Source organism: Diprion similis, chromosome 4, assembly GCF_021155765.1.
Source record: "Diprion similis isolate iyDipSimi1 chromosome 4, iyDipSimi1.1, whole genome shotgun sequence".
Classification (NCBI taxonomy): Eukaryota; Metazoa; Arthropoda; class Insecta; order Hymenoptera; family Diprionidae; genus Diprion; species Diprion similis.
In genome coordinates this window covers 6170586-6196586 of record NC_060108.1, presented here as the reverse complement: position 1 = coordinate 6196586, position 26001 = coordinate 6170586, and the positions used below count along the sequence as shown (strand labels likewise).

The window sequence follows — 26001 nt, the reverse complement described above, 5'->3', positions numbered from 1 at the left end:
AACTATCGCCTATCGGCTCTCTACTTTTTCTTCTATTTTCGTAAGTGAGGTTTTTCTTTCTATTATGTGAAGCCACGAATTTACTTGCTTTATATCTTTTCTCTCCTTTTCTTACCTATTATCGATTTTCTCTTTTATCTCGCCGTTTGCTCTGCGTGAGCCACGTGGGCTCGTATCGTATCTCTTATTACCTCTTATCTTATTCTCTCCCGTATTATTGAATATTGCAAGTAATTTCGCGACTGGTTAGTTTACTATTAACTTGTAGTGACTATTATCTATTTCCTTGATTTATCTCGTTTGAATGATTTTCCTGATATCGCTGGATAGCAGCGCCTTACTTATGCTTTAGTAGAATCTCTCTGAATATCTTGTCTTATTTGAATCTCCTACTTATTGTTCTCAGTAGTGATTGTTAAATTAATTAGCTTATAAAGTCTCTGATTTTGTCTCTCACTTCGTTTCTCGCTATCTAATATCTATTTGCTCTTTATCTCTTTTATAATATCTCAAACATCGTTTCTTTGATTTATTAATATTTTGCTGATTTGACTATTATCTAATATCTTTCTGATTTAACTATTATCGAATATCTTGGAGTAATTATATCGTAAGCGTACCGCGTGCGCGATCTTATATCGCTGCGCGGTATAGCCGTTGTTCTCTTTTGACATTGGAGTATTGTACCGTACCGAATAACACCTTTTTCAACCTCTATCAAGCTGGCACCGCCACAAAAGAAAAACGAAGTTTACTATATAAAATAATTGTTATAGACAGGACCGTAGAAGTTATTGATTTTCGTTTATTCTATTTCGTTTATTGCATTTTTTTTATTTCTTGCGTTATGGTTTATCATTGGAAAGAAAAATTTCTTGGTTAATGTATGCACAATGCGGGGAGGAAGCTCGCGAAGATGGAGATATATTGAGATTAGCCGTGATCACGTTGGCGTCGTGTGCATTACCTTAAAAAATTATTTGTGTGATGATAATTTATCGCTTTCATCGTGGATGAGCTCGACGGGCACGGGCACCGTAAGGTGGACCCGTTGCCGTGATAGCCGACGACCAGAGAGATTTTCGGATCGCTCTGGGGACGCAGACCCCCCTGCGGAAGTTCGCTTCCGAGTTTTGTTGGGTCACCCGTTTCGTGTCCGGGATGGCACACAGCCACCCGGAGCCGATTGCTAACGAGGGACACGATGAGAGCGGCGATTGAAATGAGATAATCAAAAAGCCACGAGACCGACGCCACGTGTATGCGGGGGTTGCTGAGTAATTTTGAGACAATACCGCGAACCTGTAACTCGAAAGTACCGCGTAACGGATATCTGTACATGATCGGGAGGAGCACGGGATTCGGTTTATAGATCGAGGTACGACGACGCGGCGCTCTCATCAGCAGCACTATAGCGTATAACCACTTCCCCCCACTACCCGTACACCCTTCGGACAGCAGTACCGAGGACCATATAAGGAAACGCACAGCAGCGGATCGGCAGAATTTCGACAGCTATCAGCGAGAAGTTAGAAGTATTACGTGTTACCACGTTAAGTAAATATAAAATAAAAGTTTAATTTCTGTAATATCTTGTGTTCGTCCCCTTTTATCCTTGTCACCCACAATAATTAAGTGCTAATTAGATGCTAATTAAATGCTGTAAAGTCGAATTTGTCGCTCTGCGATTTTTCAAAAAAACCTGTGGCGGTGCCAGGTTGGACTCAAGCTAGCAGCGCCACAACGAGAAAACTACTAAGAAAGAGTGATTTCGAAAAAATGATTACACAGGAATTAAATGCTAATTAGATGCTTCAAGAATATCCAAAGCTCAAATTTTTTAGGCCGCGTTTAAAACAGAAAACCGGTGGCGGTGCCAGCTTGGGTTCAAGCCAGCAGCGCCACAGCGAAAAAACTACCAAGAGAGAGTGATATCAAAAAAGTGATTACGCAGGAATTAAATGCTAATTAGATGCTCCAAGAATATCCAAAACTCGAATTTGTCGCTCCGCGTTTTTTGAAAAAAACTTGTGGCGGTGCCAGCTTGAGTTCAAGCCAGCAGCGCCACAGCGAAAAAACTACCAAGGGAGAGTGATATCAAAAAAGTGATTACGCAGGAATTAAATGCTAATTAGATGCTCGAAGAATATCCAAAACTCGAATTTGTCGCTCCGCGTTTTTTTGAAAAAAACTTGTGGCGGTGCCAGCTTGAGTTCAAGCCAGCAGCGCCACAGCGAAAAAACTACCAAGGGAGAGTGATATCAAAAAAGTAATTACGCAGGAATCAAATGCTAATTAGATGCTCCAAGAATATCAAAAACTCGAATTTGTCACTCCGCGTATTTAAAAAAAAATTGTGGCGGTGTCAGCTTGGGTTTAAGCCAGCACCTCCGTTAAGCTGGCACCGCCAGAACGGAAAATCAAAAAACTAACTATACCACAAATTCAGGCTCATCTTAGGCTATTCAAATGCCACAACGCCGAATTTTCTGCTTTTCAAAAAACCGCAAAAAACGGTGGTGGTGCTAAGTTAACGTTAAGCCAGTACCGCCACGCCGAAAACTAATGAAGGGTGAACAGTAATCGACTAGTTCTATAATTCTATGCTAACACGAGTAATAGTCCTAGTTGTTCGTAATCGAAAGAAAGAGAATCAAACAAATTACGTCCCATGTTTGCAGTATCACTATTTGCTCACAAATGGTGAACAATTCGAACGAGTTCTAGAGTTCATGATGTCGGACTCATTTCTATTCCATTCCATTATCGAGATATTGATTTTTTTTTTTTGAAAATTCTCGTCTCAAAAATTTCAAAATTTCATGAGCTGATAGCGGCTAATTAGCGGCAAATTCGAGTGCCTTTGAAAATTTTTTACGATCATCCCTTCATGCAGAATTACCACGTGGTTGTGCTATCTTTTTGTGAAGTTTGCAGAGCCGTCGATTTTTTCAAAAATTTGAAACACGGCAAAATAATTGCTTACACCGCTAATTAGCGGCTAATTAACGGCAAATTATCCAAGAGATATTATTTTGATATTTGTAAATGGTTGTGCCAACTTAACGAATGTAAAAAAAATCCGTATCCGATGTAAAAAAAATTTCAAGTTATTTCCATTTTAAGTCATACCGAAAAATCGTCAGTTCATATTTGAAAAACCCATAGTGCCCCTGAACGTCCCGAAATTCCAATTCGTTCACCTACTTTACTCGTGTGGTCAATGTCTGTAAGGAATTTTGTGTATTTTTTTTCAAAAGCACGAAATTCGGGACTAGTGCGCATGAAGAGCCTAAAATGAGCCTAAAATTCCTACGTCATCCTGTTTTCAAAATTATTCACCCTTCATTAGTTTTCGGCGTGGCGGTGCTGGCTTAACGTTGACTTAGCACCACCACCGTTTTTTGCAGTTTTTTGAAGAGCAGGAAATTCGGCGTCGTGGCATTTGAATAGCCTAAAATAAGCGTAGAATTGTGATATAGTTAGTTTTTTGATTTTCCATTATGGCAGTGCCAGGTTAACGGAGGTGCTGGCTTGAACCCAAGCTGGCACCGCCACAAGTTTTTTTTTAAATACGCGGAGCGACAATTTCGAGTTTTGGATATTCCTGGAGCATCTAATTAGCATTTAATTCCTGCGTATTCACTTTTTTGATATCACTCTCCCTTGGTAGTTTTTTCGCTGTGGCGCTGCTGGCTTGAACCCAAGCTGGCACCGCGACAAGTTTTTTTTCCAGAAAACGCTGAGCGACAAATTCGAGTTTTGGATATTCTTGGAGCATCTAATTAGCATTTCATTTCTGAGTCGTTACATTTCCAAATTTTTCACCCCTTGTGTTGATTCGCTCCCTAGTGGCGCTAGCAGCCCCACAAATGGTATAAAGAATTGAAAAATAAATGAAAAACGACGAGCGACAAATTCGAGTTTTGGATATTCTTCGAGCATCTAATTAGCATTTAATTCCTGCGTAATCACTTTTTTTATATCACTCTCCCTTGGTAGTTTTTTCGCTGTGGCGCTGCTGGCTTGAACCCAAGCTGGCACCGCGACAAGTTTTTTTTCCAAAAAACGCGGAGCGACAAATTCGAGTTTTGGATATTCTTGGAGCATCTAATCAGCATTTCATTTCTGAGTCTTTACATTTCTAAATTTTTCACCCCTTGTGTTGATTCGCTCCCTAGTGGCGCTAGCAGCCCCACAAACGGTATAAAGAATTGAAAAAAAAAATGAAAAACGACGAGCGACAAATTCGAGTTTTGGATATTCTTCGAGCATCTAATTAGCATTTAATTCCTGCGTAATCACTTTTTTGATATCACTCTCCCTTGGTAGTTTTTTAGCTGTGGCGCTGCTGGCTTGAACCCAAGCTGGCACCGCCACAAGTTTTTTTCAAAAAACGCGGAGCGACAAATTCGAGTTTTGGATATTCTTGGAGCATCTAATTAGCATTTAATTCCTGCGTAATCACTTTTTTGATATCACTCTCCCTTGGTAGTTTTTTCGCTGTGGCGCTGCTGGCTTGAAGCCAAGCTGGCACCGCCTCAAGTTTTTTTTTCAAAAAATGCGGAGCGACAAATTCGAGTTTTGGATATTCTTGGAGCATCTAATTGGCATTTAATTCCTGCGTAATCACTTTTTTGATATCACTCTCCCTTGGTAGTTTTTTCGCTGTGGCGCTGCTGGCTTGAACCCAAGCTGGCACCGCGACAAGTTTTTTTTCCAAAAAACGCGGAGCGACAAATTCGAGTTTTGGATATTCTTGGAGCATCTAATTAGCATTTAATTCCTGCGTAATCATTTTTTCGAAATCACTCTTCCTTAGTAGTTTTTTCGTTGTGGCGCTGCTAGCTTGAGTCCAACCTGGCACCGCCACCGGTTTTCTGTTTTAAACGCGGCCTAAAAAATTTGAGCTTCGGATATTCTTGGAGCATCTAATTAGCATTTAATTCCTGTGTAATCATTTTTTCGAAATCACTCTTCCTTAGTAGTTTTCTCGTTGTGGCGCTGCTAGCTTGAGTCCAACCTGGCACCGCCACAGGTTTTTTTGAAAAATCGCAGAGCGACAAATTCGACTTTACAGCATTTAATTAGCATCTAATTAGCACTTAATTATTTTATATAGTAAACTTCGTTTTCCTTTTGTGGCGGTGCCAGCTTGATAGAGGTCCTTTTTCACCGCTTTCTTTGCTAATACCGGTGTTACGTAGTTTGTCCGTAGATCTCTAGTTTGTAATATATCGCATTATAATATTTTCTCTCTATAATACCTGTTCTTGACACGTCAAGATATCTATTTCTTGTTTATCGTGATTATAATATTTCGTCGTATCGCATATGTATATCACAAGCTAGAACCTACGTATTTCTTTAATTTCTTTTGTAATTTCTATCGTATCTGTTCTGTAATATTTCGCTATACCTGATTATTTCTGACTTCGCTTCAAGTATCGAATTATCTAACTGACTTGTAATCCTTGCCTTTTCTATTAATTGTAATATCTCTTGTTTCTCGATTAACTGTAATATTGCTCGCTTTTTGATTAACTGTAATATCTTTTGCTTCTTGATTAACTATAATATCTCTTGCCTTCTTTTGTCAATTGTAGTATTCCGTATCTTCTATCTATTATCGTGCCTTATTTTTTAACTACACATTGCTGCGATTATTCTGTATTTCTGTGATCATATTTTTCTCGCCATACTATGTTATTTGATTTGAATTGTAACCATTAGTCTAAGAACCTTAGATTGTGCATTGTAGGCTAGCCTATTTTTATCTGCTTTGTAAACTTTCTGATTGTTCTATCGAGTAATAGTATCGCGATTACACCCGCTTCATACCGCTAAATCACACGAATAATTGTATCGCTCACGTGTTATCTCTGAATTCTACTTTCTCTCTGGCTGTACTCGAATTTCTCTACCTATCTTTTCAATACAATTGATACTACTACCATTTTCTTTAATATTGTGTTTTATCGAATTGGATACGACCCATCCCCTCTACCATTATCTTTATCTGCTGAGCAAGCTGTGCAAAACCGTCGTAGAATCTGATCTATTTCGTTTATTTCGTATTCTCTAATTATCGTATCTCTGACGCTACAGCGTCTGGCGCCCAACAAGCATATCTTTTTCTAATTATCGTTTTACCTAGTGATCAGGTCAGTAACTGCGCCGTAGGGTAGCGTGATTATCCCTCCCTCAAGAATTATTATTGTTTTCCTTCTTTAAATAATAATCACGTTGCAATACCTATATACTTACCTTCAGTACTCACCTGATTGCTAATTCGATAGTTTAAGATATTAATTGAGTTCCTGCAAGAAACAAGTTCAAATGTTGAAAATAATAAGTTAAGTTGTTAATTACGCATCCATTCTTAAGATTAAAAGAAAGAGATGGATAAATCGAGTACTTACCAGAAACATCTCCTATGTCTATAGTTGATATATTGATCTAAGTATTGAAATGTTATTTCAAGGCGCGCGGGATGTTTAGGCTTGTAACCCTTGTAACAGTAACTGTCGAACTCATATTCGGCTAACTTCGGCAATGGTCGAGATCGAGCGGCGATGGCGCTGGCGATAAAAAGAAGCGCCCCTAATCTTATTCTTACATACGTAATATTAGTGTTTATATGGAAAAAAAAGAAAAACAAATAAAGCACAAGATTACGAGAAGAAGCATTCAGTTAAACTCCTTGACAGTTACCATCATCGGTGAAATAATCTCGCCCTCGACCTGTTAGCGACCTGCATTTAACAAGATGCAGAGACGTAGGTGTAAACTCATGCAATTGGATAAGACTCAGAAGGTTCTTCCACCGTGAGTCAGCTTCTAGAAGATTTTCGTGTGGAGGTAGTGAGACGTTGGGAGGTTAGCAGCGACGAATTTGCAGAATGTAGGAAATCAAACAGTTTTTCGAATCGTCAGACAAGTTGCGGCAGAACGTTGCGAGGCCCGCGTCGATCAGCGAAATGACAAAATCCACACCTGCATGGATGCTGAATCAACAGAAAACAAACGGATTGTTTGACAAGTAGCAGAATGACGTTGAGCGGCCCGCGTCGATCGGTAAAACGATGAAGGTTCTGGATTCACACCTGCATCGATGACGAATAAACTAGCGAATCGTATGACATGACGTCAAGCAGCGCATGATCAGCGAAACGTTGAAACTCTAGAAGGTTTGACACAATTCACGAAAAAATCGTTTTCAAAACCCTTCGAGATGATGGCTCGCAAACTGCGTCGATCAGCAAAACGTTGAAATCTGGAAGGTTGTAGATCCGCATCTGCGTCGATGATGAATGAAATTATATGCAATAAAAGATCATAACATAGGCATGGTGGAGGAGAACTATGATGATAAAAGTCGAAAATTCAATTCAGAACGTTAGTCTTGCATCGATTTTTCATTACTTATAACGAAAACGACAAACCGAGCTGAACGACGGGAATGAATTAACAAGTTTGAGAAAAACATTGACAGATCGCAAGGAGTTATTGATCAAAAGTTAGAACTCAACAAAGTTACAAGGGAGTTGACACGTTTGAATTTTCAGTAAATAATTACTGCCAGAAGTTGGAACCGCTGGGAAAAAATGGATTTCTCGAAAACCAATAAAGTTGGCAAGATAGATGGTTACCTACCTGCCTACGTACAAATTAACTGATCTGATGTTTCTTCAAAACTGCAAAGTAAGTACCCGAAAGGTGCAGGTGAGGTATGGACAACGTGTTGTTGTTGATCTACACAACACATTCAGCATGTTCCTGCCTACGAGGATGGGTAAAGTATGATGCGAGGAATACTACCAGTTTCAGACGATGGTGGAAGTGGTGGTGGAGAAGCGACTTCTGATGAGGTACCATGTAGGACAGTATAACTAGACGTAATCTAAGTTGGAATAACCACCTTGGAAGAATAAGTTCAGATTAGAATAGGTATCTAGTGGTTTTTGTTGCTAATTTGTTGCCCCATTCTCGAATTTTTTGCTCCAATTCTTTCGCCGGAATCGACGGCAATGCCAGCTTGGAATAAAGCTAGCAATACGATGCCTGGGAGGCAAATTAAAAAATTAGTGATAAATACGATGTTTTGTTGCTATTTTGTTACTGTAAAGTCACAATACTTTTAAAGCATAAATATTAAACTTTACTCAAAAAACAACCCCCATACCCCCAAACGCAAAGTAACCGGTGGAATATTGTGACTTCTTCAAGTTATCGCGCGTGATATCTGCTCGCTGATGTACATTTTCGAAAAATATCTGCGATCAACTTTTTTTGTCGTACCCGGACCCTCCAAAACCCACGCCCACACCCTGAAAGCAAAATCTCGTTTATGCTTGTCAACCTAGTGCATAAAAAGTAGTAGAAGTTCGATGATAAATCTCCTCCCCGCATTTGTTGCTCAGCAAATACAAGTCGGGGAGTTTGTTACTCTGGGACTTAGGACGCAATCTCTTTCTCTGAATTTGTTGCTTAACAAGTGCGAGTTGGGGAGTATGTTGCCCTACGATTAAGGCCAGAATGTCTCTTCCTGAATTTGATGCTCAACAAATACGTGTCGGGGAATTTGTTGCTTTACGCAGAAAGTAGTCTTGACCTCCTTATGATGTGTTGAATAGAATCTTGGATATGTAGGCCAATCATTAACACAACCAGTTGATGTCAACGTTTCGACTCTGTGATTTGAGTCATCTTCAGGACCGAAAATTTATTAATTCATCTGTAGAACAGAATCAAAATTTACAACTTGACTTGCACATGTCGCAAAGTCCAGAAAATAAAATTAAACGTTTGTATGCGACTAACCTTGACACATTATAAATAGCTTATCACATTGGTCCCAAATAAGCTTAGAATTTAAAAAAGGACGGACAATTTGGATAGGTATACCCATCATCTAGAACAAATTATCAAAAATTATACAACGATCAAGGAAAGCTCATGTTACAATTGAAGAGAGCAAACTAACCTTATTTACAATGCATAGAATTTTTAGGGAAGGAACAAGACGTCAGCGAATATTAATCGAGCCAGCTAATTTCTTAAGTCTCTTCTTCCGGATCTCTCCATTAGGATTGCTTTAGATTTTAAAGATCAAAACAAACGTAATACACAACACGTGTAAGAAGCAAAGAGGATCAAACAGGAAGACCTAAACCGGAACAGTCTCTGAATCATGAATCGATATTAATGGAGATGTGAACATCGGAAGACAAGATGGTGTAAACGACGAAACTACAATTAAATATCACCCGTCGGTAACGTAACTACCTCCTAGAGTTAGAAATTAATTTAACATAAACATCGCTCAAATGTTCAATGTCCTGTCTCAAATTAACAGAAGTGATACTGCTCACAATATTACACATTTCAAGTAACAACCGATTATAATATCTAGGTTCGATATGCAAAATTTTAACATTATCATAATCGAATTGGTGTTGTAAATTTAAGGCATGTTTTGTCAGTGCTGTTTGGTGGTCCTCACTGTCTTTATAGTTGTTTTTGTGTTCATTTAACCTAGTGTTGAAACACCGACTTGTCTGTCCAATATAAGGTTTTCCACAATCTATACAGATCTTATATACCACATTAGATTGTTTATCAAAAGGAAGACTGTCTTTGCCAAAATCGAACCACCTACGTAGATCATTCACATTTTTGCCTACAAATCTAACATTATATTTTTTGAAAGTTCTATTTAAGTTTTCAAACAACCCTGCAACATACGGAATAGAATAAAGGTTTGGATGTTTTTATTTTCTCTCAAATTTGGTGTACTGTTGATGCCAGAATGTGATATTTGTGAAACTCTTCTACTGATTACTCTGTGTAATAAGCCAGGTGGATAGTCATTCTTTATAAGCACATCAGAGATTAACTTTAGATTGCTAGTATGGTAACATTCGTTCGACAATTTGATACCTCTATCTACCAAGTTGATGGACGTGCCAATTTTATATGATCGTGGATGATGTGACTTAAAACTAAGGTAACGTTGTGACCAGGTAGGCTTTTGAAACCAATTAGTAGCAATGGTAGAAGAATCGTTGATGATAGTTATGTTAAGAAAATTAATTGTGTTATTCAGTTCAGTCTCTACGGTAAATTGTAATCGAGGGTGGCACCCATTAAAAGTGTTGAGTAATAAGTCAACAGACTGTGTAGGCACTGCAGTTAAAATGTCATCTACATATCGATAATAAAACGGCAAAGTGAATGGAAGTTTTTTGATACAACACGATTCTAAATCATCCATGACTATATCAGCTAATATTGGTGATAGGGGGAACCCATAGGTAAACCAAAGGTTTGCGAGTAAATAGTGTCATTGAACTTGAATATCGAGGCATCAAAACAAATGTTCAACGCAGTTAACATTTGGTCTAAAGGAATCGGTATACTAGATTTTAAGTTATCCCAACGTTTTTTGATTGCGTCGATAACCAAGTCCAATGGAACATTTGTGAACAACGATACAACATCGAGAGACACAAGAATATAATTAGATGGTATTACCTGACCTCTAATGATGTTAACTAAATCGAAACTATCTTTAATAAATGAAGCCGGTCTAGTTAGACCAATTTTTATCCAGGAATTGAGAGTTTTTGCAAGTTTATATGTTGGGCTATTAATGAAGGAAACAATAATTTACAATTGAGGTCAAAAACTCACTTCCTGAATTTGTTGCTCAGCAACTAAAAGTTGGGGAGTTTGTTGTTTCGCGATTTAGGCCAACACCTCTTTTCCTAAATTTGTTGCTTAAGAAATACAAGTCGGGGAGTTTGTTGTTTCATAATCCCGGTCAGAATCACTCTTTCCGCATTTGTTGCTCAGCAAATACGAGTCCCAAAATTTTTTACCTTGCAGTTCCGGCCAGAATTTTGTTTCAGTGTCGTAGAATCAGTGATACTTTGAGTTGAAAATCTATTGTGGCCAATCACATTTATAGCATGACAATTATTTCGAATATGCGTGCGAATCCTGTGAAGAAGTATCAAAGAGGAGTAAAACTGATCAGCGACATTCTTACGAATGACAAAGCTGGACATTAGGCGGGACAATTGACACTCTGCGGGAAGACGCCGGGACGGAAGGTCCAAAATATCTCATTGCATTGTTATTTGTTTCTTTTTCAACTCAAGTAGCTATGAACGAATTTCTGTTCCTCAGTAACATAAATAACATCGATAAATATTAAGAAATCATTAGAACATCACAAATGTCACGCAGTTGACCAGAGAAGTTCGAAACTAATCAAACAAGAAATACGTGAAATAAATATTTTTTCTGAGTCATCGAATTTCTAACACGACCTGCGGCTTCATTTGAATCATTCTCCACATCATCTTGAACCGTTCTTTCTTTAGGGGCTGTTGCTGTCTACGTTGGATCTTGACATATTCACTGTATCGTATTATGAGATTTCTTCAATATAGTTACAAACAAAACAACGTCATGAAAATGAACTCTGGAATTATAATTTTCGCTTACTCATGTACCCGAGTACAGAGTGGGTCGATTTGTCAGTTACTTCATTTTAATATAAAGAGGTATATCAATGTGTATATGTGAATGATGTATGGATGAATGAATATTTTGTTCTTTCTCATTTGCCTATTTCACCACTTTTTGATGTCACCGTGTTTGAATTTGACTATCCAATAAATATCTTGAAGAATTTTAATGAAAGTAAATTGTGGCAAAACACCCTCCCCGCCATCGAGTGACGAATGCTCGAAAACGGAAAGGGGCACAATCCGGGCCTAAATATTAGATGCCGGCGTTCCACGGCTCGCCAACACGAAGTTTCTTCCACCTTTTACCGTTCTTTAGCGCCAGGTCGGGTGCGATTTTTCTTACCTAGTCCCGAACCAAACAAGGAGATGTCGACTAGCTCGGTGACGACTCTCGGCCGGGGGGTCGTGTGTCCGGAAACTGGAGCACGGCTACCGCAGCGAGGGTATTACGATAATCTCAGGGAATAGGTGCAGATTGAGTGAGCAAAGAGTCCGGATACACAGTGATAGATGGTCATTGCATAGTCTTTTATTTTACCTTATTTGATGTAAGTAATAATCACCATGGTGTAACAGGTTCCACAGCTCTCAGGCACTCACACAACACTCTCTCCAACTCTACACTCACGTGGCGATACTCTACCCGCGTATCGATGTGTCCCTTACCGCGATAATTATCTGACTGCCTGACGCCCGGCACCTCGTGGTGGCCCGGACGCCTGTCCCCTCCCGGCCCCCTTTTTCGGGGTACGCGGACTCGATTTTAAACTTATTTTGCGTCTCGCGCCACAAAATATATACAATGTTCAATAGCATGTGATTCTTGTCTCGATAATTCATCATTGATTTTATGTTGAATATGATATAAACCTGTCTGACGTTAGTATCATCAAATTATATTTTTTAAATACTAGACATTTCAAGATTCGTTACAGAGATGTCGACGTGTGGAGGTGTTACGTCTCTGCCGGTAACTACGGCGGCGCCCTGCCTGCACCCTATGTTTATCGACGCGTAGTTACCACTAGAGAGCCTTACGTGCTCTCACCATATGTCTTAGCTAATACCTACACATACAATTACCATCATAATATGCATTACCCCTAGATCAATAATTCTAATATTCACCATTATTTCTTTAATAAGGCTCAAACATATATGGTACATATATTTTCACATTTTGACCGTTATATCTTTCAATGCTAGCTTTCACATTAAACTATAATTTACGATTCTCAGCTGCAACATCTCAAGTAATGAACACTTGCAATAAAATTTCAAAACTGAACACTCAATAAAGATAATCTAGCAGACTAAACATTGGAAACGTGCAAAGAGGGATCATACATAACTCAGAAACAGATGAAAACTCAATCTCAGAATTAGGGATAGTGCCCCTATTTTAATGATCATGCGGCCAATTAGCGCATCGCTGCTTGCTTTCTCATCCAACCACCTCACGTCAATTCCAAGCCAAAATCCTATATACTAATCAGAAACCTTACCCCCATATAAATTAACATCCTCATTCAATCATCTTAGACCCGCGAGAACCTGCGACCCTTTTCAGCTCCTCCTTCTTTTTCCACCCCTTTTCTCAACCCTAATTCAAGCTAGGTTAGAATAAATCCAGACATCATTGAGAAGAGTTTCAGACATCATGGAGAATAACTTGAGGCATCATAGAGAGCAGATTAAATTCCAACATCATACAGAATAAATTCAGATGTCACAGAGAAGCTTAGACTTACAATCAGTGAAAATTAATCGAACTTTTAATCAAATCAGAACTCAACCGAAAATCGCAGAACCAAGCTATCGAATAACTAATTCAAACATTAGTATCTTAAAACTGTTCATCATTGTTATGAGTGAATATCATTAGTTATCACCATTGTAAACTTCACTTTTAAAACCTGTTAAATTTGTGTAAATAAATGTGTATAAATACCAAGTGTTGTCGTCAGTAATTAATTATTTCAGTCACGCATAGTGATGGTTGGCACAAGCCCAAAATAATAAACTCTCAGAACTGGTAGGTGAACTGAGTGTGGAAACACGAAAAGCTAATCAGAAGATTTCCCAGACTTATAATCAACGTAGAATGAATTCTTGGATATGTAGGTCTTTTAATTAACAACAAACCAATTTGATGTCAACGTTTCGACTCTGGATTTGAGTCATCTTCAGGACCGATATTTTTATTAATTCATCTGCGGAACGAATGAAAGATTACAAACAGCTTGCGATGTGACGCAAGGCAAAATTTAAACGTATAAAAGAATTGCAAAAAGAAACTAACCTTTACACAAATTAACCGAAGCTTATACCGAGATTAGATACTTAAGTTTAACATTTTTTTATGGCAGGACGGCACAATTTTTTGGATGGGTATACCCATCAGCTAGAACAAGAATTTAACAAATTTCTAAAAACCGATCAAGAAAAGCTAATCATTCAATTGGAGAAAAAGTGAAATTAACCTTATATACAAAACATTGAGATTAGAAAAGAACATGTCGTTAACCCATTTTTTATACGCAGGCACAGTGCAGTTATTAGTCTTTTTCTCCTAACCTCCCACTTCTCCATTAGAAATGTTTTAATTAAAATGTATCAAAACAACGTGGTCAGACTACGTATGAGCGAGACAGCGGTCAAAACGGAAAAGAAACCGAACGGAACAGGTCATCGGTTACAAAACCGTAGAGACATGACAGGTTGAGAGACAAAGACACCAGTAAGAATAACAAAGATAGTGTAGTACAGTCGATAACAAGTGCTAAGCACAGTCAGTAAATTATCTACGGTTTGGGACTAGTGATTAATTTAACGTATACATCGCTTAAGTGTTCGACATCTTGTCTTAAATTTATGGAATTAGAATTGCTTACAATATTTACCATTTCTAACAACAACTGGTTGTAATATTTAGGTTCGATGTGAAGAATTTTAGCATTGTCAAAATCAAAGTGGTGCTGTAAGTTTAAGGCATGTTTGGTAAGAGCGGTTTGATGATCATCACTATCTTCAAAGTTGTTTTTGTGTTCGTTTAATCTGATGTTTAAACAACGGCTTGTCTGTCCGATACATGGTTTTCCACAATTTTCGCAAGGGATCATATAAACTATGTTCGATTATTTTTCTAAAGATATTCTGTCTTCACCAGAGTCAAACCAATGTCGAAGGTCGTTTACATTTTTGCCAATAAATTTTGAATTATATTTCTTAAATGTTCTATTTAAACTTTCAAATAATCCAGCAACACAAGTTATCGAAACAAACGTTGTTCCATTATTGTTATCAACCGAATTTGGTGACGATATGTTACCCTGTTGTAGAACTTGAGCATATCTTTTGTTGATGACTTTATGTAATAAACCGGAAAGGTAATCATTCTTGATAAGAACGTCCGTTATTAACTTTGAGTTGTTAATGTGGTAACAATCATTAGCTAACTTAATATCTCTGTCGACAAGATTAATGATCGTACCAGTTTTATAAGACCTCGAGTGATGAGAGTTGAAGTTAAGATAGCGTTGTGACCATGTAGGTTGTTGATACCAGTTTGTCACAATGGTGGAAGAATTGTTGATTATGGTTATATCTAAAAAATTGATCATGTTATTGAGCTGGGATTCTAAAGTGAACTGTAAACAAGGATGAAAACCGTTGATTGTATTGAATAATGAACCAACCGACTGTCCAGGCACTGTTGACATCAAATTGGTTTGTTATTTATTAAAAGACCTACATATCCAAGAATTCATTCTACATTGATACATAGAGGTCAAGACTATTTTATACACTTATAATCAACAACTACATAAGTCAAGAGCGCAACTTAAATCACGCAGCGAATCAAATCTCTTCACGACTTCCCTCACAGGACGTAACAAGAGAGCGACGACATAACGCACCTCACAGTCGCTTCCTCTGGTGGCGTTGTGTTGGCATTGTATATCTGTTCGCGATATGAATATGGTCTTTGCCGATATGGACAGGAACGTGAAATCGAGTCCTTTCGATAATGTCGAGGGTGATAACACCCACTGAAACGGTAGTAATTAATAATTGGCCCGGCACCAAGCCGGGAAGTCTGCTGGCCGGGAGAGATCCTCGCGGGACGATGGACGCCGGCTCCACGGTATCCCGGGAAGCACTCAGCTGTAGGAAGGATTTTTGTATGCTTCTCGCACATCCTCGTACGCTAGCAGTCGAAGTGGTATAAGAGGTTCAGGCAACCGGTAATGCTGGACCAGGTGCTTTTCAAGGCACAACTCGGCTCGCACGTTACGTCGTCGGTAGGTGAGGTCATCGAGTGAATAAAAAGTAGTCATCAGGGTTGATATTGGCAATTATCAGCTGGAATGCAACAGTACTGTGCCGTTTTTACAAACAATTACTATATTTTTACTATGTCAGTGTGGTGCAGTTTGTTGATGCTCCCTTACTTTTATCTCAAATCAACTGTGCACGATTCCAGGTGGTGTACGAGGGACGGGTCTTCTGTGGTCTCCATTACTAGAACGTCCCGGGCGAGTCTCAAACCAGCTTTTCCACATAACTGACTGGTTACCGACGTTGTTAGCAGCCTCAGGTGGAGATCTATCACAGCTGAGTATTGACGGAATGAATCTATGGCCGGCCTTAAGGACTGGATCCACGTCACCACGAACAGAGATCCTCCACAACATTGACGACGAGTATGGAAATTCAGCTATCACAATCGGTGATTGGAAGCTTCTTCAAGGTATACATCGATTCCCTATTTCGGACGACACATATTGGTTGGGAATTATACAAAAAGCGACCACGGTCATAAAACAAAAAAAAATTGACACGACTCCTTTTTTTATGCTACACGGAGAGAAAAAAGTCGTTGAATTAAGAAAAACTTGCTTCGATCACCTGAATGCGGCGTTCACGGGGGGCGGAATAAATATTATGTTATTGTAACATTTTCTAAGTTGCATGAACTCAATGAAAAATGCTTCTGCTGATCAAATTATCGTTTAACTCAACTACGAGAATGTTCAGTCAACAAAATATTAAGTCGAACGACCTGCATTATATAGTTAATATGAAAACCATTTTGATAATTTGAAATATCTACTTTTTGATCCAACAAATGTTAGATCTATGCAAGGTCATGTTCTGTTGATTTAAAAAATCTCAGTTAATGGAACTGAATATTTAGTTGGAAGAATCAGAGCTAATTCTAAGCAACTAAATATATCAGTTCAGTGTAGTGTTTCAATCATTCGGAATGGTTCTGATGAAAATAAAATAAAAATTTTTGCCTTAATTACGGCAGTTTGCAGGATTATTAGTAACGCAAGTAACGTATAATTGTTTGCTAGTCGTATAAAACGCATGTTTAGTTTCCTAGTTCCCCCATTTATCATCTGACCTAGTCCCCTATCTATATTCGCGCCGTCAAACTATCGGACAGACTCTGGCCCAACTTTTGTTCACTTAGATGACGTGATATATTTGTCTCAGTGATACGAAGCTATTGTACGTATTATAAAACCAAGTGACATGAAGATATGTTGTGCAAAAATGCAAGGATTTCATGAGTGTTTTAACAATTTGAAAGCAGTGAAAAAGTCGATAAAATAGTTAAGTTGAAGAATGAATGGCTCTTATCAAATAAAATATTCATTCGATGTAAATATTGCGTTTATGTGGTAAAAAATATTCAAAAGTAAATAAATTTATTAGCCTATTCGTGATTGTAGATAGATTCATTAAACTATTCGTATGGAAACAATTCTGTTGTTGTTTCGATTGCATCGATACATACGTTTGAATTAACAGAAGTATTTGTAGTTAGTTGAATTTAATTGGCTGACTTGGATCAACGAAACAAGAGGTACCTACAAGACGTAGATTTGTTTAGGCTAAAGAACTTAATATGTTTCTTTCAATCATAAAAAGTTTCTGACATCAGGCAAATTCAGTTTATTTAACCACACTTATGCAATAATGTGTAAGCTTGAACGGAAGAAATAAAAATCACTTAGCTTCATAAAATTAATTTGTTTACTAAATCACATGTAGGGGTTGATTTGAGAGGATCATATTTAATTTCGCGGAATGCTGAATTCTTTGACGACAAATAAATATTGAGTTGAACCGATTACATGCATTCAACCGCAAGTACCCCCTTCTTCAACAGAATCATTGACTTAACACAACTAAATATTGTTTAAGCCCGTTAAATTTGCAATTAATTCAAACCCATAGTTCAAATAACTAGTTTTTTTTATTTGTCTTGACAGAATTTATTATATTAACTACGGTGTACTTGTTTCCACAAAATAATGAATAAAAGAATAATTTTTCGTCCAACTGATTCCACTCGGTTGATTTAACGACTTTTTTCTCTTCGTGTATAAACATATAAAGAAATGTGAATTTCGTCGCAGAGGCACATGTTTGACTGTGTCTGTAGGATGTTAAAGACAAGCGTCAAGTGTGTGACTGAAAGTGTAACTCGGTATCACTACTCAGCCTGTTAGAACGGGCCCGGCCGTTCATGGAGGATATGCAAGAAATCATATCGAAAGATGCGATGTCGGTTATCTAGAAAAATGTAATTTCGAATATTTTTTTTGGTTGACTTGAAAAATTAACGACAGAGCCAGGAATCGAACCTGGTATCTAGAGATGCTTTACCGGACACTTACTCCACTAGACCACCTAGCCGCCCTGACCCCAGTGTCATTAATTTCTCTCATCAACCTGGATATTCGAAATGTTTGTTTTCGCGTGCCGTATTATATGTAAAAATGTGAATTTCGTCGCAGAGGCACATGTTTGACTGTGTCTGTAGGATGTTAGAGACAAGTGTCAAGTATGTGACTGAGAGTGTAACTCGGTATCACTACTCAGCCTGTTAGAACGGGCCCGGCCGTTCATGGAAGATATGCAAGAAATCATATCGAAAGATGCGATTTTTTTCAAGTCAACCAAAAAAAATATTCGAAATTACATTTTTCCAGATAACCGACATCGCATCTTACGATATGATTTCTTGCATATCCTCCATGAACGGCCGGGCCCGTTCTAACAGGCTGAGTAGTGATACCGAGTTACACTTTCAGTCACACACTTGACACTTGTCTCTAACATCCTACAGACACAGTCAAACATGTGCCTCTGCGACGAAATTCACATTTCTACATATAATACGGCACGCGAAAACAAACATTCCGAATACACAGGTTGATGAGAGAAATTAATGACACTGGGGTCAGGGCGGCTAGGTGGTCTAGTGGAGTAAGTCTCCGGTAAAGCATCTCTAGATACCAGGTTCGATTCCTGGCTCCGTCGTTAATCTTTCAAGTTAACCAAAAAAAATATTCGAAATTACATTTTTCGAAACATATAAAGACATATGTATAACTGAGACGAAACTGCGTAGTGATACAGAGATAGAGATTTCTGCAGCGTTTTACAGTACATTTCCTAATTTTCGTTCTATGTAACGTATAATACCAGTCCACAAGTGTGCGATCACTTTCCGAATTCTCGATCAGTACAAAAAATTAGATATCTCTCCTAAACGGAGGCGTAAATAAATGTCCCAGGTAGCATTCAAAGATTAAAAGAAGCAGTTTCATTATGCATTTGCGCGAAATTTTTCGCAATTTTTTTAGCGTCGACTAGATAATATTGAATATGGTTACTTTTTTGCGATTTCCATCCTTTCATAAAGTCGCGCGTTTTAGGACTTCGAAAGGATTCAGCTTTAATTTCGTTTCGTGTAATATTCGTTGTGAATTTTTCCGGCAAGGTTATTTCGTTTTTTGTATAGTAATTCAGTTTTTGGAAGTTCCGTCGGAACTCAAGAAATATGAGATTTAAAGTTGAGTATCATGATAGAGAAAGATGCATCATTTCATTTTTAAGTGTCAAAATTTTTTTAGAATTTTTTTCAGAAAGGGGACATCTCGTTAAGACAGGCGCTGACCCATTCTGGAATTTTGAAATGAACTTAGGCTAAAATTTTTAGAGTACTTAAAAAGAGGATTGGCCACAGTAGTAGCTTCCGACACCTTGGCATAACGTGTATATAGCCTAAGAACATATATGACATCTTCAGGAATAGTGTTGTATCTAACTATAACTTCATGAATAGTATGCACTTTGCGCTCATTGACGTAGGCACCCGTTGTAATGCTACATTTGACTCTAAATGCGTTAACCTTGAGAATAGCTACGGAAATATCAGATTAGTGAGTTTGGTTAGCTGCCAATACGTGCGGTGTTAATCCGAGGAGCTGGCCGATAGAATCGTCAGTTTCAAAACTCATAATAGTGCGGTTACATTTGATTTCGCTGCATGAGGTATTATTGTTAGGCTTTATGCTGATTTCAATACTGGTATCTTGTAACGCGTTCTGAACGTACTTTTCAATATCCTCAATTTCATAGCTGCCGGTAGATATGGTGACTACTTTATCACCGACACGTACAATTTATTGTGACCAACGTCAACGTTACGAATAAAATTAAAGGTTATCGATTCGATGGGACCTAGGACGAAATTTTTGTTGGAAGAAAGTTTGATCGGAGGACAATATTACGCTTCGAGAACCGAAGGCGTTCTCGATATCGTTACCGTGAACGAATCATCCAAGACTCTGAATGTTGGACTGGCATTACTATATAACGTGTCATATTTATATAGCTCACCCCTCAGAAATTTCGAACACAAGTGTCCGCAGTCGAATGTATAGTAATCCTGATATCTTTCATCGTTATACTTGACGCTACCAACACCGAGATATTTCACGCGGTCGAACGGAGGTTCAAGGTGACCCAAACTGTCAAAATAAACGACATCGTTGCCACGTTACTTATACGCAACCCAATGTGTCCCGGGACCATCCTTATCATCAAAGTTGAAGACAGCTGTCTCGTTTTTATGCGCTCCGTTTTCAGGTATTTCGTTGCGCATAAAAACACCTCGGAAGTATGGAATTTCCATGATTTATGCATATTTCAACAAATCCCAGTTGGTCAAAGCTCGGCGTGGTGGCTTCAAATTCGGTTTTTTGAAAGATGAAGATCAAAATCCTTCTTGTACGGCTTGACGTAAAGAACTTCACCTAACGCAATCGTTTCCATCGTTTAGTTATGTTGTAGGCTCTCCTCTAATTCTCGTTTGGCCGCGCTTGCATTGTTCACAGCCTTCGCTATACCCGCAGCACCTCCTGCTTACGCACTCGTAGCGCTGAGACCGGCAAATATAGGTATGAGAAAAGGTAGAAACCCATTAACTTTTGAAGGTGCCGATAGAATGCGTGGTGATCGAACGTTATGTTTGCCGGCTTTTTTTTTACAGCTTCTCGAGCACCTTTGAGTGCAGATTTAATGCTTGTCTTCGCTTTGTGGCTCGGAATCTTACAATTAGACCGTTTTGCCGCACATATGACATTGTTCGAGGGAACGTTCTTCGGTCTTCGACACCCGATGCCGAACTTTGTTTTTACCTTCATCGTGTTAGCTACAGTCCAAGCAGTTGCTTCTTAACCCAAATTTTCGTCCTTTGCAAGAACCCGTTTCCAGACTTTTTTGGCTAGTATTTTGTTCGCGGCGCGTCTAGCCTCAAGGTTCTCACGATTTTTCGAATAAGCTATATCGTGTTCCCTACACGCTACGTCGAGAGGATTAATACCAGGATCGCCTTTCGCGAGTCTTTTCTCCAGCTTCGTACCAAGACCGCTGTATTGATAACCGGTAACATGCAACTCGATCGGGAGTTTGTTGATAATGCAGTTCATCAAACCTCTCCCACGCAATCGCTTTTTCGAGCATCACTTGAGTTCGCGTGTGTGTACAATCATGTCCGCTCTTCGACTGAGGAAAGGTATTATAAACGATGCTTTTAGAGAAAATCCAGCCAGTCGCGTTCGAGATGAGGTTCAAGACACAATCGACCAAGCTGCCCGTGGCGAACTTTGACAAATTCCCGCAGCAAATTAAGAAACAGAAGAAACGCCACGGTGAACTGTCGCTGAGTAGTGTACGTGCGGTATTTTGCGGACCTTCTACTGTGGCAAAACCAACGCATTATTTGGGCTCATAACACATCCAAACGGTTTGAGGTTTGAGAATCCTTACGTTCATCCGATATCTCTCAATCAACCGGAATACAAGTTTCTGAGTCAAGTGCTTGAAAGAGTCGGCGACGGTGTTGAGTACTTTCCCTTTAGCAAGCATGAGCACGTCATTGCATTGAACGAGACGCAACCTAACTCAATCACGATATTCGATGACGTAGCGTGCGAGAAGCAGGACAACATACGCGCATACTTCTGTGTGGGTAGACATCATGACGTCGACTGTTTCTATCTTTGTCAGACGTACGCTCGAATTCCAAAGTATCTTGTGCGTGACAACACCAACTTGCTCGTATTTTTTAAACAGGATAAAGTGAATCTAAGACACATATAGAACGATCATGTGAACACCGATATGTCGTACACACAGTTTGAAAACTTGTGTATGATATGCTGGAATGGTGAGAAATATGGGTTCGTTGTGACTGACAAGAATAGAGAGCTTAATAATGGTCGATACAGGAAAGGATTCGACAATTTCATGAACATGACGTGGAAATAAAATACACGAACATCGAAGGAAACGAAACAGTAGCGTTGCAGAGCTAGTAGTGTCAATATGCAGGAACTTCGTAAGGAAAAAGAAGTCTTGCATCATTTTGCTCAAGCGATTAATGCAATTCGTCATAAGCATAGAATTCTCAAGACGGGAAAAGAGTCGCTACAGGAAACAATTAAGGATGTCTTCAAACCCGTGGTAACGCCACTGTGGGAATTGGTCGATGTTTCCCAAGATAGCACGTAACCTGTCAAAAAAGAGGTGAAGAAAGAAATAAAGACTGGAACGTGGGATGAGCAGAAAAATGATATGGAATCTGAAGCTGAAAATTCGTATGCAACTGCAGAGGAAGAGGATCAAACTATCACAGAGTGATCGGTGAGATCAGAAAAAAAATATCTCCAAATGCTTAACGATAAATAAAGACAGCATGAGTTGAATACCGTGTACGGGGCGCGGAGTCTTTCTACTGCCGGGCTGATGGTTGGTGACTCACCGATAAGTTTCGAGCGGGATTCTATTCGCATAGGCGGTACGCTCTACCCGAAAACTCAAGGACTGCTGGAGTTGCTGTTTAAAAAGATACCCAACAGCGCTTACGTCACCCCCATCGACAAGAAGAATTACAAGCATTTTCATCTCGCAACAAATGCTCATAGAAAGTATTCTAGCGCCAGCAAACCGATCCGAAACACTCCGAGCGCAAAATTAGAGCATTTAATTGGAGAGCTGCTCAATATTTCTACATCAGGCAAAGGTGTATCATCGTCATCGTCATCACAGATGTTGAAGCGTTTAGGCAAAGGTGTTTTGCTACCTCAAGTTCGGGATACTCGGCAAGGTGTTCAAACAGATTATATTTTCTGGGACGACGGTAACGAGTTAGTGGAACGTTTTCGTTTGCTTATGGCATCTGAAGCGGCTGGCAATACAAGTCACAACAATGAAATTATGTTGATTCTTGAAGAATTGCGGGAAGCTGGAATCATTCAATAGCCAACTTTTACCGTTTCTGCAATCATTTACGAGATGAGCGTCGACGTGTTTGGATGTCAGCTAAACAAAAACACAGCTGCGAGAACTCGCAGTTTTCCGGGTGTCGGGTTTCAAAGAACAGTAGACGGGCAGTACGATATATAAAACAAAACACTGTGCAATTTTGCAGATCCCGCGGAGCCAAACAACGCTGTAACTTTGAAAATCTTACGACGAAAATTTAACTTGCTGCAAGAACAAATCAACAATCTTTATCAAATGATCAAAGCTTTGGAGATCACCACGAGCAAAGCCTTGGACACCTTTTAGACAGATTTCAGAACAGACAGAGACCTATCGATTGGAAACGCTAAAATTATATCCAAATTGGACACCAGACTAAGAGCATTCAAAGATAATCGAGGAAAAGCTAGCACTGGTGTCGGAACTGCATAAGCCTGCGCGCTGGAATTACCCGCATAGACGTGTCAACGTGCGTAGTATCGACGAGACCTGGCAGGCAGATCTTGTTGATATGATGTCGTACGCTGGGCATAACAAAGGCTACAAGTATATGCTCACAGTCATCGATAATTTTTCAAAGTATGCGTGGGCTGTACCGATAAAGAGCAAGTCCGGGGATGATGTTCCATAGGCGATGGAATCTGTGCTAGCTTGAGGACGTATACCGAAAAAATAATACATTGATAGAGAAACAGAACTTGACAACTCAAAATTTGAATCTCTAAGGTCACGCTATGGAATCAAACCTTACTCCACGTACGGCAATTTAAAGGCTTTGATCTGCAAACGCTTCAATCGTACGCTGGAAAGTGAAATGTCGAAGCGATTCAGTATACAAGGAAGCTACAAGTGGTTCGACATCTTATCTGATTGGGTATTGGCTCACAACAACACCAAACACCGAACCATAAAAATGAAACCGTCAAATGTCACCGTTGCAAACGAAAGGCTATTATTACGTCAGGCATACGGGAGGCTTTGAGCGACACCTAGCAAACCGGAAAAATTCAAAACTGGTGACAAAGTTCGAATCAGCAAATTCAAAACCGTATTTGAGAAAGGTTACTACCGTATTACTACTGCCGTATTAAAGAAAGTATACACTCCTAATTGGAGGACTGAAATATTCACAATAAGCCAAGTAGAAAATACTCATCCTGTCACGTAAAAGCTCAAAGACTATCAAAATCAACCCATCGCCAGCGGTCTCTACGAACAGGAGCTCCTCAAGGTTGAATATCGAGACATCTATCTCGTGGAGCAGGTTCTCAAGAAACGTGGAAAAAAATTGCACGTAAAATGGTTAGGTTTTGACAGTATACACAGCAGTTGGATGAATGAATCTGACATGTAACATCATTATTAATTGAATTAATAAGATTTTATTGAAAATAGGCATGCGGATTTATTTTACACCTTGTATATGTATATACATCATTGTACAATTATATATTTCATACCTTATCGTCTGCGATGCGGTAATTACAAAGCTCAAGCGTATGTACTAAGGTTCAGGTTTATAGCCTCATGGAAGCATGTCGGTCGTGTTGTGAAATACGATCCGCTTGCCGTCATTCCAGCTCAGTGCCACCTTCTTCTGTTCTACAGTATATATATATACTTCATGCTTTTGACTTAATATTAGATTCTGACTTTTGATCAGATTTTCATGTCGTAAAGCACACGGCAAATCATCATTAACAGTTATTGTTCTTAACTTTGATCCCTTAACCCCTTTAGCGCGTTTTTGGTCGTTTTTATCTCCTGAAACTCAAAATGAATACAACTTTGCTCTTAATCCTACAAATTCCAACATTATTCGACCGTTGTTTTCATCCTTCAGTAAGCTGAGGACTTTTTTATTCGTTAAAGGTAGTCCGTAAGCGTTATCGACTCAGATGTTATCGAGTAATCAGATGTATCGAATTTATGCAAGTCCTCTTTAATACACTGGTATACGTTGGCGACGGTAATGTGATATACTAAACTATGGGTATCAGTGTACATTAGTTTCGCTTAGTTGCCAAATTCATTTCCAATATAATTGTAGTGAAAATCGTTGATATAAGTGTTTTAAAGATCCAGGATGGAGAAACCTGCATACAAAGGTTTGTTCAGTTTGACTTTCGTTTTATTGGAATCGGCTATTATCATATCTTTGTCAAAAATGGTGCAGCTATGGAAATTTGATTTGGCTATAGTAGATTGAGCACCATATCTTTCATCTCATTTCGCGATCAGCCTAACATTTTCATTCATCTTAACATTTTCCGTTGTCGTCACATCGACGCGGTTAATTCCGGCGTGCAGGCTTATGCAGTTCCGTCACCAGCGCTCGCTTATTCTCATTCATCTTTGAATGCTCTTAGTCTGGTGTCCAATTTAGATATAATTTCAGCGTTTCCAACGACAGGTCTCTGCCTGTTCTGAATTCTGTCTAAAAGGTGTCCGAGGCTTTGCCCGTGGTGATTTCCAAGCTTTGATCATTTGATAAAGATTGTCGATGTGTTCTTGCAATCTGATCTGTCGAATACGCTTTTGCCTAATTACAGGCGCTTTAGACGTCGCTGCCAGAGTGCCGGCGCCCAAAATTTCGGGCCCCCACACTCGGCCATCTTGGATTCTGATATCGGCCCCGATATTACTCATCGTTCCCTAGGCGATTATCGTCGGGTGTTTTCGGGTTTTCGCCCGGGTTGGTTTCGTCGATTCTTTCTCATTTTTCACCTATGTCGTCTGTCTCGTAATCGAATTCGTTTAGTTGTGACCATGCTTTCATGTGGTCGGCGAAGGTGCTGGTAGCGAATGGTCCGTCGTGCTCGCCAGT

General features: G+C 39.1%; 1 protein-coding gene across 2 annotated transcripts in view; it reads left to right on the top strand.

The window, feature by feature from the left end:
- The window catches only part of LOC124405411 (arylsulfatase B), a 247540-nt gene that overhangs the window by 173070 nt on the left and 48469 nt on the right, over positions 1–26001 (top strand). For both annotated transcript variants that reach the window (XM_046880285.1, XM_046880284.1), the window contains one exon: positions 16027–16293. In XM_046880285.1, the coding sequence (XP_046736241.1) occupies positions 16027–16293 (267 nt within the window). The remainder of the gene's footprint in view (positions 1–16026; positions 16294–26001) is intronic.